This window comes from Onthophagus taurus, chromosome 3 (assembly GCF_036711975.1).
Source record: "Onthophagus taurus isolate NC chromosome 3, IU_Otau_3.0, whole genome shotgun sequence".
In the NCBI taxonomy this organism is placed as follows: Eukaryota; Metazoa; Arthropoda; class Insecta; order Coleoptera; family Scarabaeidae; genus Onthophagus; species Onthophagus taurus.
Genome location: NC_091968.1, coordinates 27,575,047 through 27,594,831, shown reverse-complemented (window position 1 = coordinate 27,594,831; position 19,785 = coordinate 27,575,047). Strand labels below are relative to the sequence as shown.

The 19,785-nt window shown below is 29.8% G+C and overlaps 1 protein-coding gene across 1 annotated transcript in view; it reads right to left on the bottom strand.

Annotated features, from left to right (window-relative positions):
• The window catches only part of LOC139429626 (short neuropeptide F precursor), an 89,453-nt gene that overhangs the window by 21,812 nt on the left and 47,856 nt on the right, over positions 1 to 19,785 (bottom strand). Inside the window, exon 3 of the mRNA XM_071195589.1 lies at positions 3,993 to 4,110. Coding sequence (XP_071051690.1) covers positions 3,993 to 4,095 — 103 coding nt within the window. The 5' untranslated portion in view covers positions 4,096 to 4,110. The remainder of the gene's footprint in view (positions 1 to 3,992; positions 4,111 to 19,785) is intronic.

The window sequence follows — 19,785 nt, the reverse complement described above, 5'->3', positions numbered from 1 at the left end:
ATACCAAATTTTAATGTTTTTGATTATTTTCGGCTATAACTTATTAATTGTGCATGATAGAGAATTATGTTTTAAACAAAAAATGTTTAGAATTGACTCATAAGACATAATGAATAATGATATTTATTCCATCAATCAGCATTACCAACCCAACTTAAGCAAAATAGAAATTTTGTAGTTTTCATCAATTTTCTTTTATAACTTATTACTTATATCTGATGGAAAACAATTTTTCATTCACAATTAAAATTAGTCATAAAATATATCTAATAAATTATTTTAATCCATCGATCAGTAGTACCAACCCAACCCAAAGATAAAACCAAATTTTGATGTTTTTGATCATTTTCGGTTATAACTCATTAATTGTGCAAGATGGAGAATTATTTTTTTCAACAAAAAATGTTTAGAATTCACTAATAAGACATATTGATTACAGATGTTTATCCCATCAATCAGCATTACCAACCCAACTTAAGAAAAATAGAAATTTTGAATCAATTTTCTTCTATAACTCATTAATTATATCTGATGGAAGAAACTTTTCACACAAAAAAGATTTAGAATTAATCCATAAAATATATCCAATAAGTTATTTTAATCCATCGATCAGTAGTACCAACCCAACCCAAAAATAATACCAAATTTTAAGGTTTTTGATTATTTTCGGCTATAACTTATTAATTGTGCATGATAGAGAATTATGTTTTAAGCAAAAAATGTTTAGAATTGACTCATAAGACATATTGAATAATGATATTTATTCCATCAATCAGCATTACCAACCCAACTTAAGCAAAATAGAAATTTTGTAGTTTTCATCAATTTTCTTTTATAACTTATTACTTATATCTGATGGAAAACAATTTTTCATTCACAATTAAAATTAGTCATAAAATATATCTAATAAATTATTTTAACCCATCGATCAGTATAGTATATCTGCTAGTTCTAGACCTAGTTAGTACAATAAAAATATACAACAACCTGACGCTGTATAAGAAATAAAACTAGAACTAAAGCTAGAATGTTTCTAGTTCTAGGTTTAGTGTTAGTTCTAGTTTTAGTTTTGAATATTTCTAGTTTTAAATATTTTGTTCGTTCTAACGAGGTTCAGTTATACATATACAGGGTGTTTCGGTGATTCGGGGAACAAATTTAACCACATATACTAGAGTGAAAATGATAACGATTTATGTAAAAAAAAATTGGTGAAAGTCCTCAAATTGTAAAGATACAGGTCACCAAAGTTAAGAAATTTTAATACATTTTTCTAAATATCTGAAACATTATTTATTTATGGTAAAGCGCTGAAATCTATGAGTTAGATCAGTCTGCGGGAACAATACTCTACTGGTGTTCCTAAAATTTGTTTGCTCAGAATTTTTTTTATTCGATCGTAAACCCACATTTATCTTTGCAATTTCTAAAAGAAAATTTATTTTAGAAACTTTTATCACTCTTAGATAATATTGATAAATATCACCGTTTTCGTGTTAAATCACCGAAACGCCCTGTATACAGGGTCGCTGATATGTATGGAAACAGTCGGTTATCTCTTAAAGTAAGATAGCTAGCGAAAAATGTTAAAATATAAAAGTTTTAGTGTTTTTTAAAATCTATTACAATAAAGATAAATTAAGTATACAATCTCAGTCAAAAAGTTATAACGAAACAAAGTTACGTTTTCTTTAATGAAACACCTGTATATTATTCCATATTTTGATTTATCTCGAAATTCTAAGCAAAATTCTTCTGGCACATCATTAATCTAATCATAACCGTTTTCGAGATATTGAACTTTGAAAATCACTCTTATAAATTACTCAAAAATAATTTAGACAACTATGTTCATAGTTCATCAAGATACCTTTGAAAGCTTCTCATCTCCATAGCAACGCAGTTACATAACACATGATAAATTACGTCACCAATTAGATAAATTCCATTATGATATTCTTGAATTACATGAATTTTGTTTAGAATTTCGAGATGATCCGAAATATATCATAATATACAGGATGTTCAATAAAAGAAGCCGTAACTTTGTTTTGTCACAACGAAACATCACGGATTTTAAAAAACACTAAAACTTTTGTTTCTTAATATTTCTTGTTAGCTATTTTACTTTAGGAGATAACCGACCGTTTCCATACATATTAACGACTCTGTATATACAGGGTGTTTCATATAAACCTCCCACGCCATGTATCTTAGAACAACAACTAATAACTTACAATAGCACTATCACAAGAGCCGTGTTAAGAGATGTTCGGCTAAATCCGAATGATGCTAGTTCTAGATCTAGAGTTAGTTCCACTTTTAATACAGTAAAAATTTACAATACAATTAGAACTAGAACTAACACTAGACCTACAACTAGAAATATTCGGGTTTAGCCACGTCTGAGGAAGCACGGCTAAACTCGAAATTTTCTAGTCTAGGTCTACTGTTAGTTCTAGTTTTATTTCAATATTATTATACAACAATCTAACGCTGCATAACATCTAAAGCTAGCGTTAACACTAGCACTCGAACTAACACAAGACCTAAAACTAAAATCATTCGGGTTTAGCCGTCTTAAGAGTCGTTCGGCTAAACCCGAATGATTTTAGTTCTAGGTCTAATGTTAGTTCTAGTTTTACACTAGCACTATCACTAGAACTAACACAAGATCTAAAACTAGAATCATTCAGGTTTAGCCGTCTTAAGAGACGTTCGGCTAAACACGAATGATTCTAGTTCTATATCTAGTGTTAGTTCCACTTTTAATACAATAAAAATTTACAATAATTTAGCGCTGAATAACAATTAAAACTAGAACTAACACTAGACCTAGGACTAGTGTTAGTTCTAGTTTTATTTCAATACCAGTATACAACAATCTAACGCTGTATAACATCTAAAGCTAGAGCTAACACTAGCACTTGAACTAACACTAGACCTAAAACTATAATCATTCAGGTTTAGCCGTTTTGGGAGACGTGCGGCTAAACCCGAATGATTCTAGTTCTAGGTCTAGTGTTAGTTCTAGTTTTATATTATCACTAGAACTAACACAAGATCTAAAACTAGAATCATTCGGGTTTAGCCGTCTTAAGAGACGTTCGGCTAAACCCGAATGATTCTAGTTCTAGATCTAGTATTAGTTCCACTTTTAATACAATACAAATTTACAATAATTTAGCGCTGAATAACAATTAAAACTAGAACTAACACTAGACCTAGAACTAGAAAGTTTCGGGCTAAACCCGATTTTTTCTAGTTCTAGGTCTAGTGTTAGTTCTAGTTTTATTTCAATACCAGTATATAACAATCTAACGCTGTATAACATCTAAAGCTAGAGCTACTAACACTAGCACTCGAACTAACACTAGACCTAAAACTAGAATCATTCGGGTTTAGCCGTCTTAAGAGACGTTCGGCTAAACCCGAATGATTCTAGTTCTAGGTCTAGTGTTAATTTTAGTTTTACACTAGCACTATCACTAGAACTAACACAATACTACAAGTAGTTTCGTAACTATGGTTACTGCATTCATATATTGTTAGTTATGAAATTCCCGATAAAAATGGAAACATTTTTTTATGAATTTTTTTTTAATGGAATAAATCGAATCATAACGAGAAACAATCTGGCGGTAGCGGGGGTGAAATTAGCTTTGAAACGAGAAACGACCTGATTGCACATTAATATTTATATTCCGGGACAAAACTAAAACGAGACGCGGCTCGTTTCCGATTAACACAATTTCAGATTTTTATTGATCTTTTCACTTTGTTAATCACCCCCTCGGCTTCATAAAAAATTATTAAATATTCATGTAGTTGCAACTATAAAGAAAAACTTTTTTTTAATTTAAATTTCAAAGCTTATCCTCAACACTAGTTGAAAAGAAATTACTATTTATCGACGTAATGAAATAAAATAAAAAAAAGAGATGTGAGCATTTCGGAATGAAAAGTGTCAATAACACGGATATATCACTTACTTTCGTAATCGGCGTAAGATGGAGCTGCCACGACCACTTCTGTCACAACCAGCATGACGCAAAGGGCGATGCATAGATATTTGAACGGTTGGTAACCCTGCATGATAATGTTGATTGACTGAAATTTTTAAAGAAATTAATTAAAATCATTTCTTACTAATAACTAAATTACTAATAACTAAACTGGTTTCAATCGAGAGAGACCATCGTCAGGTTAACTTATTCACCAAATCAAACAATACAAGTTATGTTTGATCTATCTATTTCCTTTGCATTTTCACTCTTTATATTTGTATTATTTGTACATCAGTATATGATGACTATTTGTAAATACAGTGTATGCGCCCAAACTTTGCTTTCGGATATGATGTTTGTTTCGGCTGCAAACACAATAAGCATCGATTTGGGATTGCGCTCTCCGCACAACAGATTTGATTTATAACAAAAATTTCATGATACTTGAATTAACCGATTACGACACTTTATTTAACTAAATCGTTACTTATACAACATAGAAATTAGATCGATTCGTAATCGTCATTTGATCAAATTCGAGCGGAGATAAATGTATTGACTAGAGTACGATTTAATTTAACACCAGCGGAAATTTTTGCTTGTTATTTTATTATTTCTATTAGTGTTGTAGGCGTTAAAATCAAATTTATTGTTTTTGGGGATTCCATCTTTTATTAAATCAACTAAAATAACTTAAAATTGGATTCAACTAAATCTACGCATAACTTACTTAACTCAAATTTTCTAGAATTTTTAAAATCTGACCCTATCAATATATATATATTTGCATATAACTCAAAAACGTTGATTAATATTAATTTCTACCACCGTTATCTAAGAAAATGGAGGATTTTTACCGATTTTTACACGAATCGTCATCATCAGGAAAAAAATGGATGATTCGTAAATGACAATAACAAATAATACTGAAATGATGGAGGAGGACAAAGATTACTGAGCACCCCAGACGAACAAGCAAGCTTTAACCAGCCCTGTAGCTTGTTTGGATCAGATTCTCAACTTTACAACTTATATCGAGGTTGGCTATCAGAACCGAGAAAAGACCTCTAGTGTATCTAACTACTCTTTAAGTTCCTAAGTCTAATCCCTGTAAGATATTAATGAATAACATGCTGATTGACAGGTCTTCTTGGTTTATTTCACCTGTGACATTCACCTGTGGCGCACAACCCAACTTCAAAATACTCCATACGAACAACCATGGGCTGTATAAAAATTATTTCAGTGGATAACTCTCAATCCATAACTACACCCAAGCAGTCTCATCCACTAGACTCAAATCTAAGCACCCTGCAATAAGGGCAGTTAAGACTCTATAGTATGAGAATTTTAACATAAAGCGAAGCAGGGGCTGATATGCAACCAGGTCATAACCCTCGAAGTCGCCTAAATATATCTAGCAAGCCAATTGGTTATGAGGCACGATTTAAGCAGAGACTCACTCCATAAATGGAATAAAGCCCAGGGACCCTTGCATAACTGGGGTAGAAAGATAACCTGGCGGATTAAAGATTTGAAATGTGAGGATTAATTAAACAAGCTTACAGCATTACCGTATTTCAAGAACAACCTATAAGAACGGTGTCGGTACTCACCACAAATACTCAAATTGTGTTATTCATGGAAAAATTTCTATTTTTATTGCCTATCTTTGTAATTTCAAAAGATTTTATCAAGATTTAAAGAGTTTGCGATAATTTTCAAGGATTGTCAAGCTTATTAGCATCATATTCTATCAAACGTGATTAATCCATAATTGTATGTTAATGACGGTAATCTTGCGTTAATCATGCGTTAATCTTGCGTTAAGATGTAATATTAAATCAAAAATGGGTTTTATAAAACAGTTTTCGATTTACTTCGAATAGTAATTTTTACCGACTATTAAAAACGTTTTGATTATTTACATTAATTAAGACTTAACTCTTAATTAACGTCCCGATAAATCAAAAATTGTTTAAATTTGACACATAGCATCAGATTAACTAAGGCATGGCTTTATAAATTTTTTATTAGTGTTGTAATAATCATTGCAAGTGATCGCTAATCAATCGTACTCGTGATTAAATATTCTAAAAGCGATCGATAATTAAATAATAATCTTTAACAAAACATTAACATCATGTTTAATTAAAAATTAATGTTATTAAATCATGATTATTTCTCAAGCTTATTAAAATCATATTCCATCAAACGCTAACGTTATTAATCCGTAATTGTATTAATGACGGTAATCGTGCGTTAATCATGCGTTAATCTTGCGTTAAGATGTAACATTAAATCAAAAATGGGACTATTAATTTTTACTGAATATTAAAAGAGTTTAAGTAACGATTAAATTGACATTAATTAAGCCTTAACTCTCAGTTAGAATATCGACAAATCAAAAATTGTATATATTCGACACACAGCATCAGATTAATTAAGGCATAGTTCTTTACATTTTCTATTAGTGTCGTAATCATTATTGCAAGCGATCGCTAATGAATCGTAGTCGTGATTAAGTATTTTTAAAGCGATCGCTAATTAAATTATCATCTTTAACGAAACATTAATATCATGTTTAATTAAAAATTAATGTTATTAAATCATGATTATTTGACAAAACTTATTATTAGCATGATATTCCATCAAACGCTAACGTTATTAATCCGGAATTGTATGTTAATGACGGTAATCGTACGTTAATCATGCGTTAATCTTACGTTAAGACGTAACATTAAATCAAAAATGGGTTTTATAAAACAGTATTAGATTTACATTGACTATTAATTTTTACCGAATATTAAAAGCGTTTAAATTAACGATTAAATTGACATTAATTTAGACTTAACTCTCAATTAGCATCCCGATAAATCAAAAATTGTATAAATTCGACATACAGCTTCAGATTAACTAAGGCATAGTTCTGTACATTTTCTATTAGTGTCGTAATCATCATTGCAATGGGTTTTATAAAACACTTTTCGATTTGCTTCGACTATTAATTTTTACTGAATATTAAAAGCGTTTAATTAACGATTAAATTGGCATTAATTAAGACTTAACTCTCAATTAGCGTCCCTATAAATTAAAAATTGTATAAATTCGACACATAGTATCAGATTAAGTAAATCATAGTGCTATACATTTTCTATTATTGTCGTAATCATCATTGCAAGCGATCGCTAATCAATCGTAGTCGTGATTAAGTATTCTAAAAGCGATCATTAATTAAATAATCATCTTTAACGAAACATTAACATCAACTTTATTCAAAAATTAATACTAAGATCATGATGAAATAAGAGATGCTTAATAAGCTTCTTAATACTAATAAACTCATCGTTAATCTTTAAAATTAATAACTTTATGTAATCCATGAAAATCGTTAGTTATACTTACAAATCTATTAATTCCTTACAAATTACTGAAAATGCCTCAGAAATATTCGGAATCCCTGAATATCTTTATAAAACTTTATGTAATCCATGAAAATCGTTAGTTATACTGACAAATCTACTTGAAATCCTAACAAATTCCTTACAAGTTACTGAAAATGCCTAAGTAACATTCGGAATCCTTAAATATCCTTATAAAACTTTATGTAATCCATGAAAATCGTTAGTTATACTGACAAATTTACTTGAAAATCCTAACAAATTACTGGAAATGCCTAAGAAACATTCGGAATCCCTAAATATCTTTATAAGACTTTATGTCATCCATGAAAATCGTTAGTTATTAACAAATCTACTTGAAATCCTAACAAGTTCCTGGCAATTCCTAAGAAACATTCGGAATCCTTGAATATCTCTATAAAACTTTATGTAATCCATGAAAATCGTTAATTATACTTACAAAACTCTTTAAAATCTCTATAAATTCTTTATAAATCACTGAAAAATCCTAGAAATGCCTAAGAAGCGTTCAAAATGCCTGAATCATTCGGGTTTAGCCGTACGTCTTTCAAGACGGCTAAACCCAAATGTTTCTAGCTCTAGATCTAGTATTAGTTCAATAATAATATACAACAACCTGGTGATGTATGACAAATAAGTCTAGAACTAACACTCGACCTAGAACTAGAATCATTCGGGTTTAGCCGCACGTCTCAAAAGACGGCTAAACCCAAATGTTTCTAGTTCTGTGTCTAGTATTAGTTATAGTTTTACACTAGCACTGTTACTATGTAGAACTAACACTATACCTAAAACTAGAATCATTAGGGTTTAGCCGCACGTCTCGAAAGACGGCTAAACCCGAACGATTCTAGTTTTAGGTATAGTGTTAGTTCTAGTTTCACACTTGCACAGTCACTAGAACTACTAGGTCTAGGTCTGGTGTTAATTCTAGTTTTAGTTCAATAATAATATGCAATCTAGCATTATCCAGTACATATACTAGCGCTACCTAACACTGTCACTAGACTAACACTCGACCTAGCACTAGAATCATTCGGGTTTAGCCGCACGTCTCAAAAGACGGCTAAACCCAAATGTTTCTAGCTCTAGATCTAGTATTAGTTCAATAATAATATACAATAACCTGGTGATGTATAACAAATAAATTTAGAACTAACACTCGACCTAGAACTAGAATCATTCGGGTTTAGCCGTACGTCTCAAAAGACGGCTAAACCCGAATATTTCTAGATCTAGTGTTAGTTCAATAAAAATATACAAGAACTTGGCGCTGTATAACAAATAAAACTAGAACTAACACTAGACCTAGAACTAGAAAGTTTCTAAACCTGATTTTTCTAGTTCTAGGTCTAGTGTTAGTTCTAGTTTTAGTTCATTAATAATATATAATCTAGCGTTATTTAGTGCTTACTAGGACTCCCTAACACTGTCACTAGAACTAACACTAGGCCTAGAACCAGAAACATTCGGGTTTAGCCGCACGTCTCTCAAGACGGCTAAACGCGAATGGTTCTAGTTCTAGGTATAGCGTTAGTTCTACATAGTAACAGTGCTAGTGTAAAACTAGAATTAACACTAGGCATAGAACTAGAAACATTTGGGTTTAGCCGTCTTTTGAGACGTGCGGCTAAACCCGAATGATTCTAGTTCTAGGTCGAGTGTTAGTTCTAGTAGCAGTGCAAGTGTAAAACTAGAACTAACACTAGACCTAGAACTAGAAAGTTTCGGGTTTAGCCCGATTTTTTCTAGTTCTAGGTCTAGTGTTAGTTCTAGTTTTAGTTCATTAATAATATATAATCTAGCGTTATTTAGTGCTTACTAGGACTCCCTAACACTGTCACTAGAACTAACACTAGGCCTAGAACCAGAAACATTCGGGTTTAGCCGCACGTCTCTCAAGACGGCTAAACCCGAATGATTCTAGTTCTAGGTCTAGTGTTAATTCTAGTTTTAGTTCAATAAAAATATACTACTATAACAAACTGGCGATGTATACACAGAGAGAAATATATTCTTGAACGAAGATTATTACTCTTGGCTCAAGCTTATCATATTCTTGTATATCCACAAGAAGAAGAATTGACTTCTCTTTTATCTGAGGACGCACGGCTAAATCCGATTTTTTTTAGTTCTAGGTCTAGTGTTAGTTCTAGTTTTAAGTTCATTAATAATATATAATCTAGCGTTATTTAGTACTTACTAGAGCTCCCTAACACTATCACTAGAACTAACACTAGACCTAGAACTAGAAAGATTCGGCCTAAAAATCATTCAAAATCCCTGAATATCTTTAGAAAACTTTATATCATCCATGAACATCGTTAGTAATATTAATAAATTCATCGTTAATCCCCTTAATCGATGGTTAACTGTATGTTAATCAAACGTTAATTTGAAAAATCTCAAATCTATTTAAAATTTTATCTTTATTCAATTTAATGTAAAGTATTTTGTGGAAACCAGGAATTTTATTATACACGATAGATATTTCCTTATGTTTAAAGATTGAGGTGAACGAAATAAAAAAAAGTCCACACACAAAGACACCAAAAGCTTGGAAGAATTTGTCTGAAAATCCTGAATGCTCGAAACAAAAAACCTCAAGAGAGAGATCCTAAAAGACGTGAACGTGTGACTTTTACGATCGTTTTCCGCACGCGTTATAAAAAGTCGGTCGAAATGAAAAATTAAGTGCAATGCAAAACGTCGGCGATAAAACCGCGTTAGGGAAAAATGAAATTTTTTCTTGTTAGAACATCGTTTTCTTTCGTTAACGCGTTTTACGCACTAGAGAATACTTTTAGCTAAAAGTATTTTAATGTATTTACGTTAAAAATGTTTTTACATTGTAAAAATAAAAACTACTTTGTTAAAGAAACTAATAAGATTTGAAAAATAAAGAGTTTTGTTAAAATAAATATTCCGTTTAAAAAGGAAACACTTAAAAAGAATTTCGTATTGTTCGCGAATGAAAGCGATTTTAATGCAATTTTTCAATAGGTTTCCTTAAGAGAAACATTTTCTTGAAGGATTTCGTCGCGCTCGCACACCAAAATGAATAATACGTTGCGGGGGCGCGATTATTTTTGCTTCCTTCACATAGTGGTGCTCACCTATACGATAAAATTTTCGCGTCAACAACAGAATTGACGCAAACTCACAATCACGCCCGTCGAACACTAATTTTCCCGTGGAGAACACGTGGAAAATAAAAAAATAGACCTAATCACGAACGCGAATCTGTACAGCAATTTTTCATTCACAATGGACATTCGAAAACCAAAAATACCAACAAATTTTCATCAATCAAAATAATACTAAATCAAAAATAACAATACATTTATCAAAAGAAATTTATTTTTAAGATTAAAAGCATCTTTAGGTGTTACACACACGAAATATAATCTCTTTCGCCGCGTTTAAGGGACGTTTTGTCTAAAGTGGGCTTTTAAGCGACACTCATTAAAGTGAACACGGGAGAGATGTCGATTTATTAAGTTGGGGGGCAACTTGAGAGAAGAAGTAAATGTAAAAAAGAAAAGAAATTCGAGAAGAGAAATGTTGAGATGTGGTGACTCATTGTGTGACGAAAAACATAAATCATTCACGCCTCTTGGTCTGGAAACCGTTTGATGAAAAGACGTCGACGTCGGACACGGAAGCTTTTCAATAATTATGTCGCAGCTTTATAAAAGCTCACCGCCCCCTCAACAGCTTATTTAAACGGTTTTATCTACAAAACTGAAAGATGCTTATTCAAAACGCGTTTTAATCCGAAGCGTTTTAAAGAAAAATCGCTTTTTGACAGAATTTCAATTAAAATTTATCTATAAGTTTCTTTTACAAGATCTTTTACAAGATTTTTAAAGATCCATTAAGATTTAAATCTAATTTATGAAGGGATTTAATACAAAAAAATACAACATTAAACGTTATTTAATTATAATTAAATAAATAAAACAACTATGTTTTTGTTTTGAGATGGATAAATTTATTTTTCGGCTCTACCGGAGAAATTCGGATCTTCAAAAAAAAATTAGCCACGTCAACAAGAACCAGGTGTAATGAAGAAGATGAATCTAGATTTAGAATATTTGACGTGGCTAATTCTCCTGAAGATGACTACAAACAGTGGTCGAAACCGGTAGAGCCGAAAAATAAAAATAAAATTATCTATCTCAAAAACATAGTTGTTTTATTTATTTAATTAAATTACCAAGTTGGAACCCAAAGTTGGGCCCAAATTAACTGAAGCAATCCTTTATAAATTACTTGAAATGCCGAAGAACAATATCTATGAAAAACTCTATGTCATCTATGACTTAAAAATTCAATTAAAATTCCTATAAATTCATTATAAGTTATTAGAAATGCCTAAGAAGCGTTTGGAATCCGTGAATATCTTTGAAAAACGTTACGTGATCCATGGAAATCGTTAGTTATACTTGCAAATCTAGTTGAAATTCCTTACAAATTACTGTAAATGCCTAGAAAGAAACATTCGGAAAACTAAATATCTTTATAAAACTTTATGTAATCCACGAAAATCGTTAGTTATACTTACAAATCTACTTGAAATCCTAACAAATTACTGGAAATGCCTAAGAAACATTCGAAATCCTTGAATATCTTTATAAAACTTTATGGAATCCATGAATATCGTTCGTTATATTTAAATCTACTTGAAATCTTAATAAATTCCTTACAAATTACTGTAAATGCCTAGAAATGCCTAACAAACATTCGGAATTCCTAAATATCTTTATAAAACTTTATGTAATCCATGAAAATTGTTAGTTATACTTACAAATTTACTTGAAATCCTAACAAATTACTGAAAATGCCTAAGATACATTCGAAACCAGCAATATCTTTATAAAACTTTATGGAATCCATGAAATCGTTCGTTATACTCAAATATACTTGAAATCTTAATAAATTCCTTACAAATTACTGTAAATGCCTAACAAACATTCGGAATTCCTAAATATCTTTATAAAACTTTATGTAATCCATGAAAATTGTTAGTTATACTTACAAATTTACTTGAAATCCTAACAAATTACTGAAAATGCCTAAGATACATTCGAAATCCTGCAATATCTTTATAAAACTTTATAGAATCCATGAAAATCGTTCGTTATACTCAAATCTACTTGAAATCTTAATAAATCCCTTACAAATTACTGTAAATGCCTAGAAATGCCTAACAAACATTCGGAAATCCTAAATATCTTTATAAAACTTTATGTAATCCATGAAAATTGTTAGTTATACTTACAAATCTACTTGAAATCCTAACAAATTACTGAAAATGCCTAAGATACATTCGAAATCCTGCAATATCTTTATAAAACTTTATGGAATCCATGAAAATCGTTCGTTATACTCAAATCTACTTGAAATCTTAATAAATCCCTTACAAATTACTGTAAATGCCTAGAAATGCCTAACAAACATTCGGAATTCCTAAATATCTTTATAAAACTTTATGTAATCCACGAAAATCGTTAGTTATACTTACAAATCTACTTGAAATTCCTTACAAATTACTGGAAATGCCTAAGAAACATTCGGAATCCCTAAATATCTTTATAAAATTGTATGTAACCCATGAAAATTGTTAGTTATACTTACAAATCTACTTGAAATCCTAACAAATTACTGAAAATGACTAAGATACATTCGAAATCCTGCAATATCGTTATAAAACTTTATGGAATTCATGAAAATCGTTCGTTATACTCAAATCTACTTGAAATCTTAATAAATCCCTTACAAATTACTGTAAATGCCTAGAAATGCCTAACAAACATTCGGAATTCCTAAATATCTTTATAAAACTTTATGTAATCCATGAAAATTGTTAGTTATACTTACAAATCTACTTGAAATTCCTTACAAATTACTGGAAATGCCTAAGAAACATTCGGAAAACCAAATACCTTTATAAAACTTTATGTAATCCACGAAAATCGTTAGTTATACTTACAAATCTACTTGAAATTCCTTACAAATTACTGGAAATGCCTAAGAAACATTCGGAAAACTAAATATCTTTATAAAACTTTATGTAATCCATGAAAATTGTTAGTTATACTTACAAATCTACTTGAAATCCTAACAAATTACTGAAAATGCCTAAGATACATTCGAAATCCTGCAATATCTTTATAAAGCTTTATGGAATCCATGAAAATCGTTCGTTATACTCAAATCTACTTGAAATCTTAATAAATCCCTTACAAATTACTGTAAATGCCTAGAAATGCCTAACAAACATTCGGAATTCCTAAATATCTTTATAAAACTTTATGTAATCCATGAAAATTGTTAGTTATACTTACAAATCTACTTGAAATTCCTTACAAATTACTGGAAATGCCTAAGAAACATTCAAAATCCTTGAATATCTTTATAAAACTTTATGGAATCCATGAAAATCGTTCGTTATATTTAAATCTACATGAAATCTTAATAAATTCCTTACAAATTACTGTAAATGCCTAACAAACATTCGGAATTCCTAAATATCTTTATAAAACTTTATGTAATCCATGAAAATTGTTAGTTATACTTACAAATCTACTTGAAATCCTAACAAATTACTGAAAATGCCTAAGATACATTCGAAATCCTGCAATATCTTTATAAAACTTTATAGAATCCATGAAAATCGTTCGTTATACTCAAATCTACTTGAAATCTTAATAAATCCCTTACAAATTACTGTAAATGCCTAGAAATGCCTAACAAACATTCGGAATTCCTAAATATCTTTATAAAACTTTATGTAATCCATGAAAATTGTTAGTTATACTTACAAATCTACTTGAAATTCCTTACAAATTACTGGAAATGCCTAAGAAACATTCGGAAAACTAAATACCTTTATAAAACTTTATGTAATCCACGAAAATCGTTAATTATACTTACAAATCTACTTGAAATTCCTTACAAATTACTGGAAATGCCTAAGAAACATTCGGAAAACTAAATATCTTTATAAAACTTTATGTAATCCATGAAAATTGTTAGTTATACTTACAAATCTACTTGAAATCCCAACAAATTACTGAAAATGCCTAAGATACATTCGAAATCCTGCAATATCTTTATAAAACTTTATGGAATCCATGAAAATCGTTCGTTATACTCAAATTTACTTGAAATCTTAATAAATCTCTTACAAATTACTGTAAATGCCTAGAAATGCCTAAGAAACATTCGGAAAACTAAATATCTTTATAAAACTTTATGTAATCCATGAAAATTGTTAGTTATACTTACAAATCTACTTGAAATTCCTTACAAATTACTGGAAATGCCTAACAAACATTCGGAATTCCTAAATATCTTTATAAAACTTTATGTAATCCACGAAAATCGTTAGTTATACTTACAAATCTACTTGAAATTCCTTACAAATTACTGGAAATGCCTAAGAAACATTCGGAATCCCTAAATATCTTTATAAAATTTTATGTAACCCATGAAAATTGTTAGTTATACTTACAAATCTACTTGAAATCCTAACAAATTACTGGAAATGCCTAAGATACATTCAAAATCCTGCAATATCTTTATAAAACTTTATGGAATCCATGAAAATCGTTCATTTTACTCAAATCTACTTGAAATCCTAATAAATTCTTTACAAATTACTGTAAATGCCTAGAAATGCCTAACAAACATTCGGAATTCCTAAATATCTTTATAAAACTTTATGTAATCCACGAAAATCGTTAGTTATACTTACAAATCTACTTGAAATTCCTTACAAATTACTGGAAATGCCTAAGAAACATTCGGAATCCCTAAATATCTTTATAAAATTTTATGTAACCCATGGAAATTGTTAGTTATACTTACAAATCTACTTGAAATCCTAACAAATTACTGGAAATGCCTAAGATACATTCAAAATCCTGCAATATTTTTATAAAACTTTATGGAATCCATGAAAATCGTTCATTTTACTCAAATCTACTTGAAATCCTAATAAATTCTTTACAAATTACTGTAAATGCCTAGAAATGCCTAACAAACATTCGGAATTCCTAAATATCTTTATAAAACTTTATGTAATCCACGAAAATCGTTAGTTATACTTACAAATCTACTTGAAATTCCTTACAAATTACTGGAAATGCCTAAGATACATTCGAAATCCTGCAATATCTTTATAAAACATTATGGAATCCATGAAAATCGTTACTTATACTCAAATTTACTTGAAATCCTAATAAATTCTTTACAAATTACTGTAAATGCCTAGAAATGTTTAAGAAACATTCGGAATTCCTAAATATCTTTAAAACTTAAAAAAATCCAGTAATCCATGAAAATCGTTAGTTATACTTACAAAACTCTTTAAAATCTCTATAAATTCTTTACAAGTCACTGAAAATTCCTAGAAATTCCTAAGAAGCGTTTAAAATCCCTGAATATTTTTGGAAAACTTTATGATTCTTCCATTTCTTTAAGAAATGCCTATAATTTTTTTATAAAGTTTTGGAAGTGCTTAGAAACGTGTAGAAACTGTTAAACATCCCTAAAAGTCGTTAGAGATTATTATAAAAGTGCTAGAAATACTTTAAGATCCTTACAAATTATCCGATAGCTTTAGAAATTCTTAATAACTTGGAAATTTAAAAAAAAATCGCTTGAAATCGGTAGAAATCCGTGAATTTTTCAAAAAAACTTCAACGAAAAATCCATTCTTTTAGAAATCCCTAAAATCCCTGAAAGTACTAATTAAGTAAAAATCGTTCGTTAAAAATATCTAGAGATCTTATCGAATCATTAGAAACCTTAGAATATCTTTGGAAATCTTTATACAAATTCTGGAAATCCTTGAATATCCGTTGTGACTCATGAAAATAGCAAGATATTCACTTAAAACCTTTATAAATTGTTTCTATGTTTCTGCAAATTCCTGAAAATGTCTAAAAAGCGTTCGAAATCCCTGATTATCTTTAAAAATTTAGAAATTTCAAAAAAATCGCTTGGAATTGGTAGAAATGAGCGAAATAAAAAAACTTTAACGAAACCTCCATTCGTTTAGAAAACCCTAAATATCCCTGAAAGTACTAATTAAGTAAAAATCGTTTTAGAATATTTCTACAAATTCTGGAAATCCTTTAATATTCCTCGAGGTCTTTCTAAATGCGTTGTAACTCTTGGAAATTCTAAGATATTCACTTAAAACTATTATAAATTGTTTCTATATTTCTGTAAATTCCTAAAAATGTCTAAAAAGCTTTAGAAATCCCTGAATATTTTTAGACATCGATATAAAACTTCTAAAAACTTTAGAAAATCTAAAATCCCAAGAAATACTCTTGAAATCGACAGAAATCCTTAAATAGCCTTGAAAATACTAAAATATCGTGAAATATCTTTGGGAATTCTTAAAGAATTTCCAAAAACCAACAAAATTGTTTTAAAATCTTTGAAAATTTATTATACATTTTTGGATATGCCTAGAAATTCTTAAATATCCATGGTAATTATTATTATATAAATTCCTCTGTAAATTTCTCCAAATACTTAGAGAAGCTTAGGAATTGTTAGAAACCCGGAAATAAATTTAATCCTAAATCAGTTACTGAAAATGCATAAAACCGTGTAAGAAACGTTAAAAATCTCAAAATATTTTCACAAATTATTACAAAAGTTCTAGAAATGCTTTAAAATCTTTAGAAATTCTTGTTAGAAACAAAAAAGGATTTGAAATGATTTCAATACATGAAATTTGTAAAGAATATTTCCTCTAAACATTTTTGTACACATGTGTACACCTAACTCCGCGCAATTCTCGGAGTATTAAATGTATTCAAGCGTAATACTGCTCGACAAAGAATTTGCTTGTATGAACTGGTTTTTGACACCTAATATCCGGTTTCGGTGAACGTTGTTATCCATTGTTACCATTTCAAACAAATAATACAAAAAATTAACTGAAACGGCTTATACTCAATTTTCTCATATTCAAAAAATTTTTTTTTCATGGTTAGATTTTTCCACCATAAATTTCTCTCCCCTTTTTTAAATTTTTTAAAGATTTAATCTCAAAGTTTCCATAAATTTATTATCTTATAAAAATAAATTTATGTTTGTGTCCTTAATTTCATAAAATAATCATGATAACTTATAGCACCACCTTTTAGCTTGTTTTACAACTCCACAACAAAAAAAAAATTCTTTTTAATCTTTGATCGTTTGCGCGTTGTCCCCTGTTTTATTTCCCCATTTCGTTTTTTGTTACTTCTGCAATCAATCAAAGCGGATCAAGTCGAATTACGACTTATTTTCGTATTCGAAAATGTTTTCGATTAATGTGACAACATGATTTTCGAACTTTCCGATCGATTTTTACAAGAAACATTCGAAGTAATACTTAAAGATGATTTTAATTTTAGTAATTAATCGTGTATTTCTTGTTCGTTGTAACGGCGAAGTTCTAATTAACGAAATTTGTTTGCTTGTATTAACTTAATTGATTTTTAAACGAATTTTAAATGATTTTAGTGAATTTCTTAAAATAATTTGATTAAGAACCGTTTATTAAAATTATTTTCTATAGAATTCACCTTTTGTTTCCTCCTCTCTATTATAAATAGCGAACCTATATTGCCTCAGTGAACGGCTTCAAAGTTATCCTGAATCTCCGATTAAATAGCTAACAAAGAAGAAATAAAAACGACAAACATTTTTTTAATCAATAAATATGTTTTTGTTGACGCATCATTTTCGATACTCATCAATAATAATTGATGTGCTCGATTATCATCATCGTAAATTGAATGGTAAAATCCATCGTGGACCGAAACTGTTCGGTAATTTAGACGACGCAGTTAAACAACGTTCGAGATCACCGCATACATAGGTTTCACACTACGTGATAGAATCGTGATCTCAACCCATCACTTAATCGACAATATCGAACTCACGTTGATTTCACTGCATATTATTATTATTATTACAGTAAAACCACGAGGTCCGTTATCTTCGTTAGAACGGACAAAATATTTTAATTTAACTCATACTATTATTTATTTCATACAGTATTTTTAACTATAAATGATAGCGCTTATAAATAGAATTTAACTCGGGTTGATCCCCAACTTGCTCTATTCCATAAACATAGATAAACTCGCTGTATTCCCCGAATGATTCTAGTTCTAGGTCGAGTGTTAGTTTTAGTGACAGTGTTAGGGAGCGCTAGTAAGTACTACAAAGCGCGCTAGATTGTATATTATTATTGAACTATAGCTAAAACTTACACTAGACTTAAAACTAGAATCATTCGGCTTTAGCCGTCTTTTGAGACGCACGGCTAAACCCGAAACTTTCTAGTTCTAGGTCTAGTGTTAGTTCTAGTTTTATTTGTTATACATCGCCAGTTTGTTATATATTTTTATTGAACTAAAACTAGAATTAACACTAAACCTATAACTAGAATCATTCGGGTTTAGCCGTCTTGAGAGACGTGCGGCTAAACCCGAATGCTTCTAGTTCTAGGTCTAGTGTTAATTCTAGTGGCAGTGCAAGTGTGAAACTTTCTCTAATATTTTAAAAACTAAAACGGCTATATCAAAAACTTAGTTGAAAAATGATGAGCTCTAAGATATGAAACTTTACCCCCACATTTAACGATTTCTGTATCTCTTATGGTTTCTCAGTGGTGGGGCTCGAATTTGAATTACCCTGTATATTTTTAACTTAATTCGAAGGATTTTAAAGCATTTTGAGTACATTTCGAAATTTTGGGCATTTCCACTAGCTGGCTTAGGATTAAATTTATTTCCGGATTTCTAACACCTCCTAAGCTTTTCTAGGTATTTCCAGAAATTCACAATGGAATTTTGTAATAATTACCATGCATATTGAGAGATTTCCAATGACATCTAGACATTTCTATGTATATCCAAAAATTTATAACAAAAAATAACTCTTTTTAGACAATTTTAGGGATTTGCAGAAACTTAGAAACGATTTACAATGGTTTTAAGTGAATACCTTGGAATTTCCAAGAGCCACAATGGATTTTGAAAGACATCGAGAAATATCCAAGGATTTCAATGAATTTCCAGAATTTGTATAAACATTTCCAAAGATATTCTAAAGTTTCTAATGATTTGATAAGATCTCTAGATATTCTTAACGACAGACTTTTACTTAGGGATTTATAAAAAAGAATTTTCAAGAATTTACACAAAATAATTTAAAATTTTCAAAGATATCTATAGATTTCTAACGATTTTTATGCATTTCTAGATATTTCCAGAAATGTTCAAATGCTTAAAAACGAGTTCTTTGGAATTTCAGAAAGTGAACAAGAATTTCGA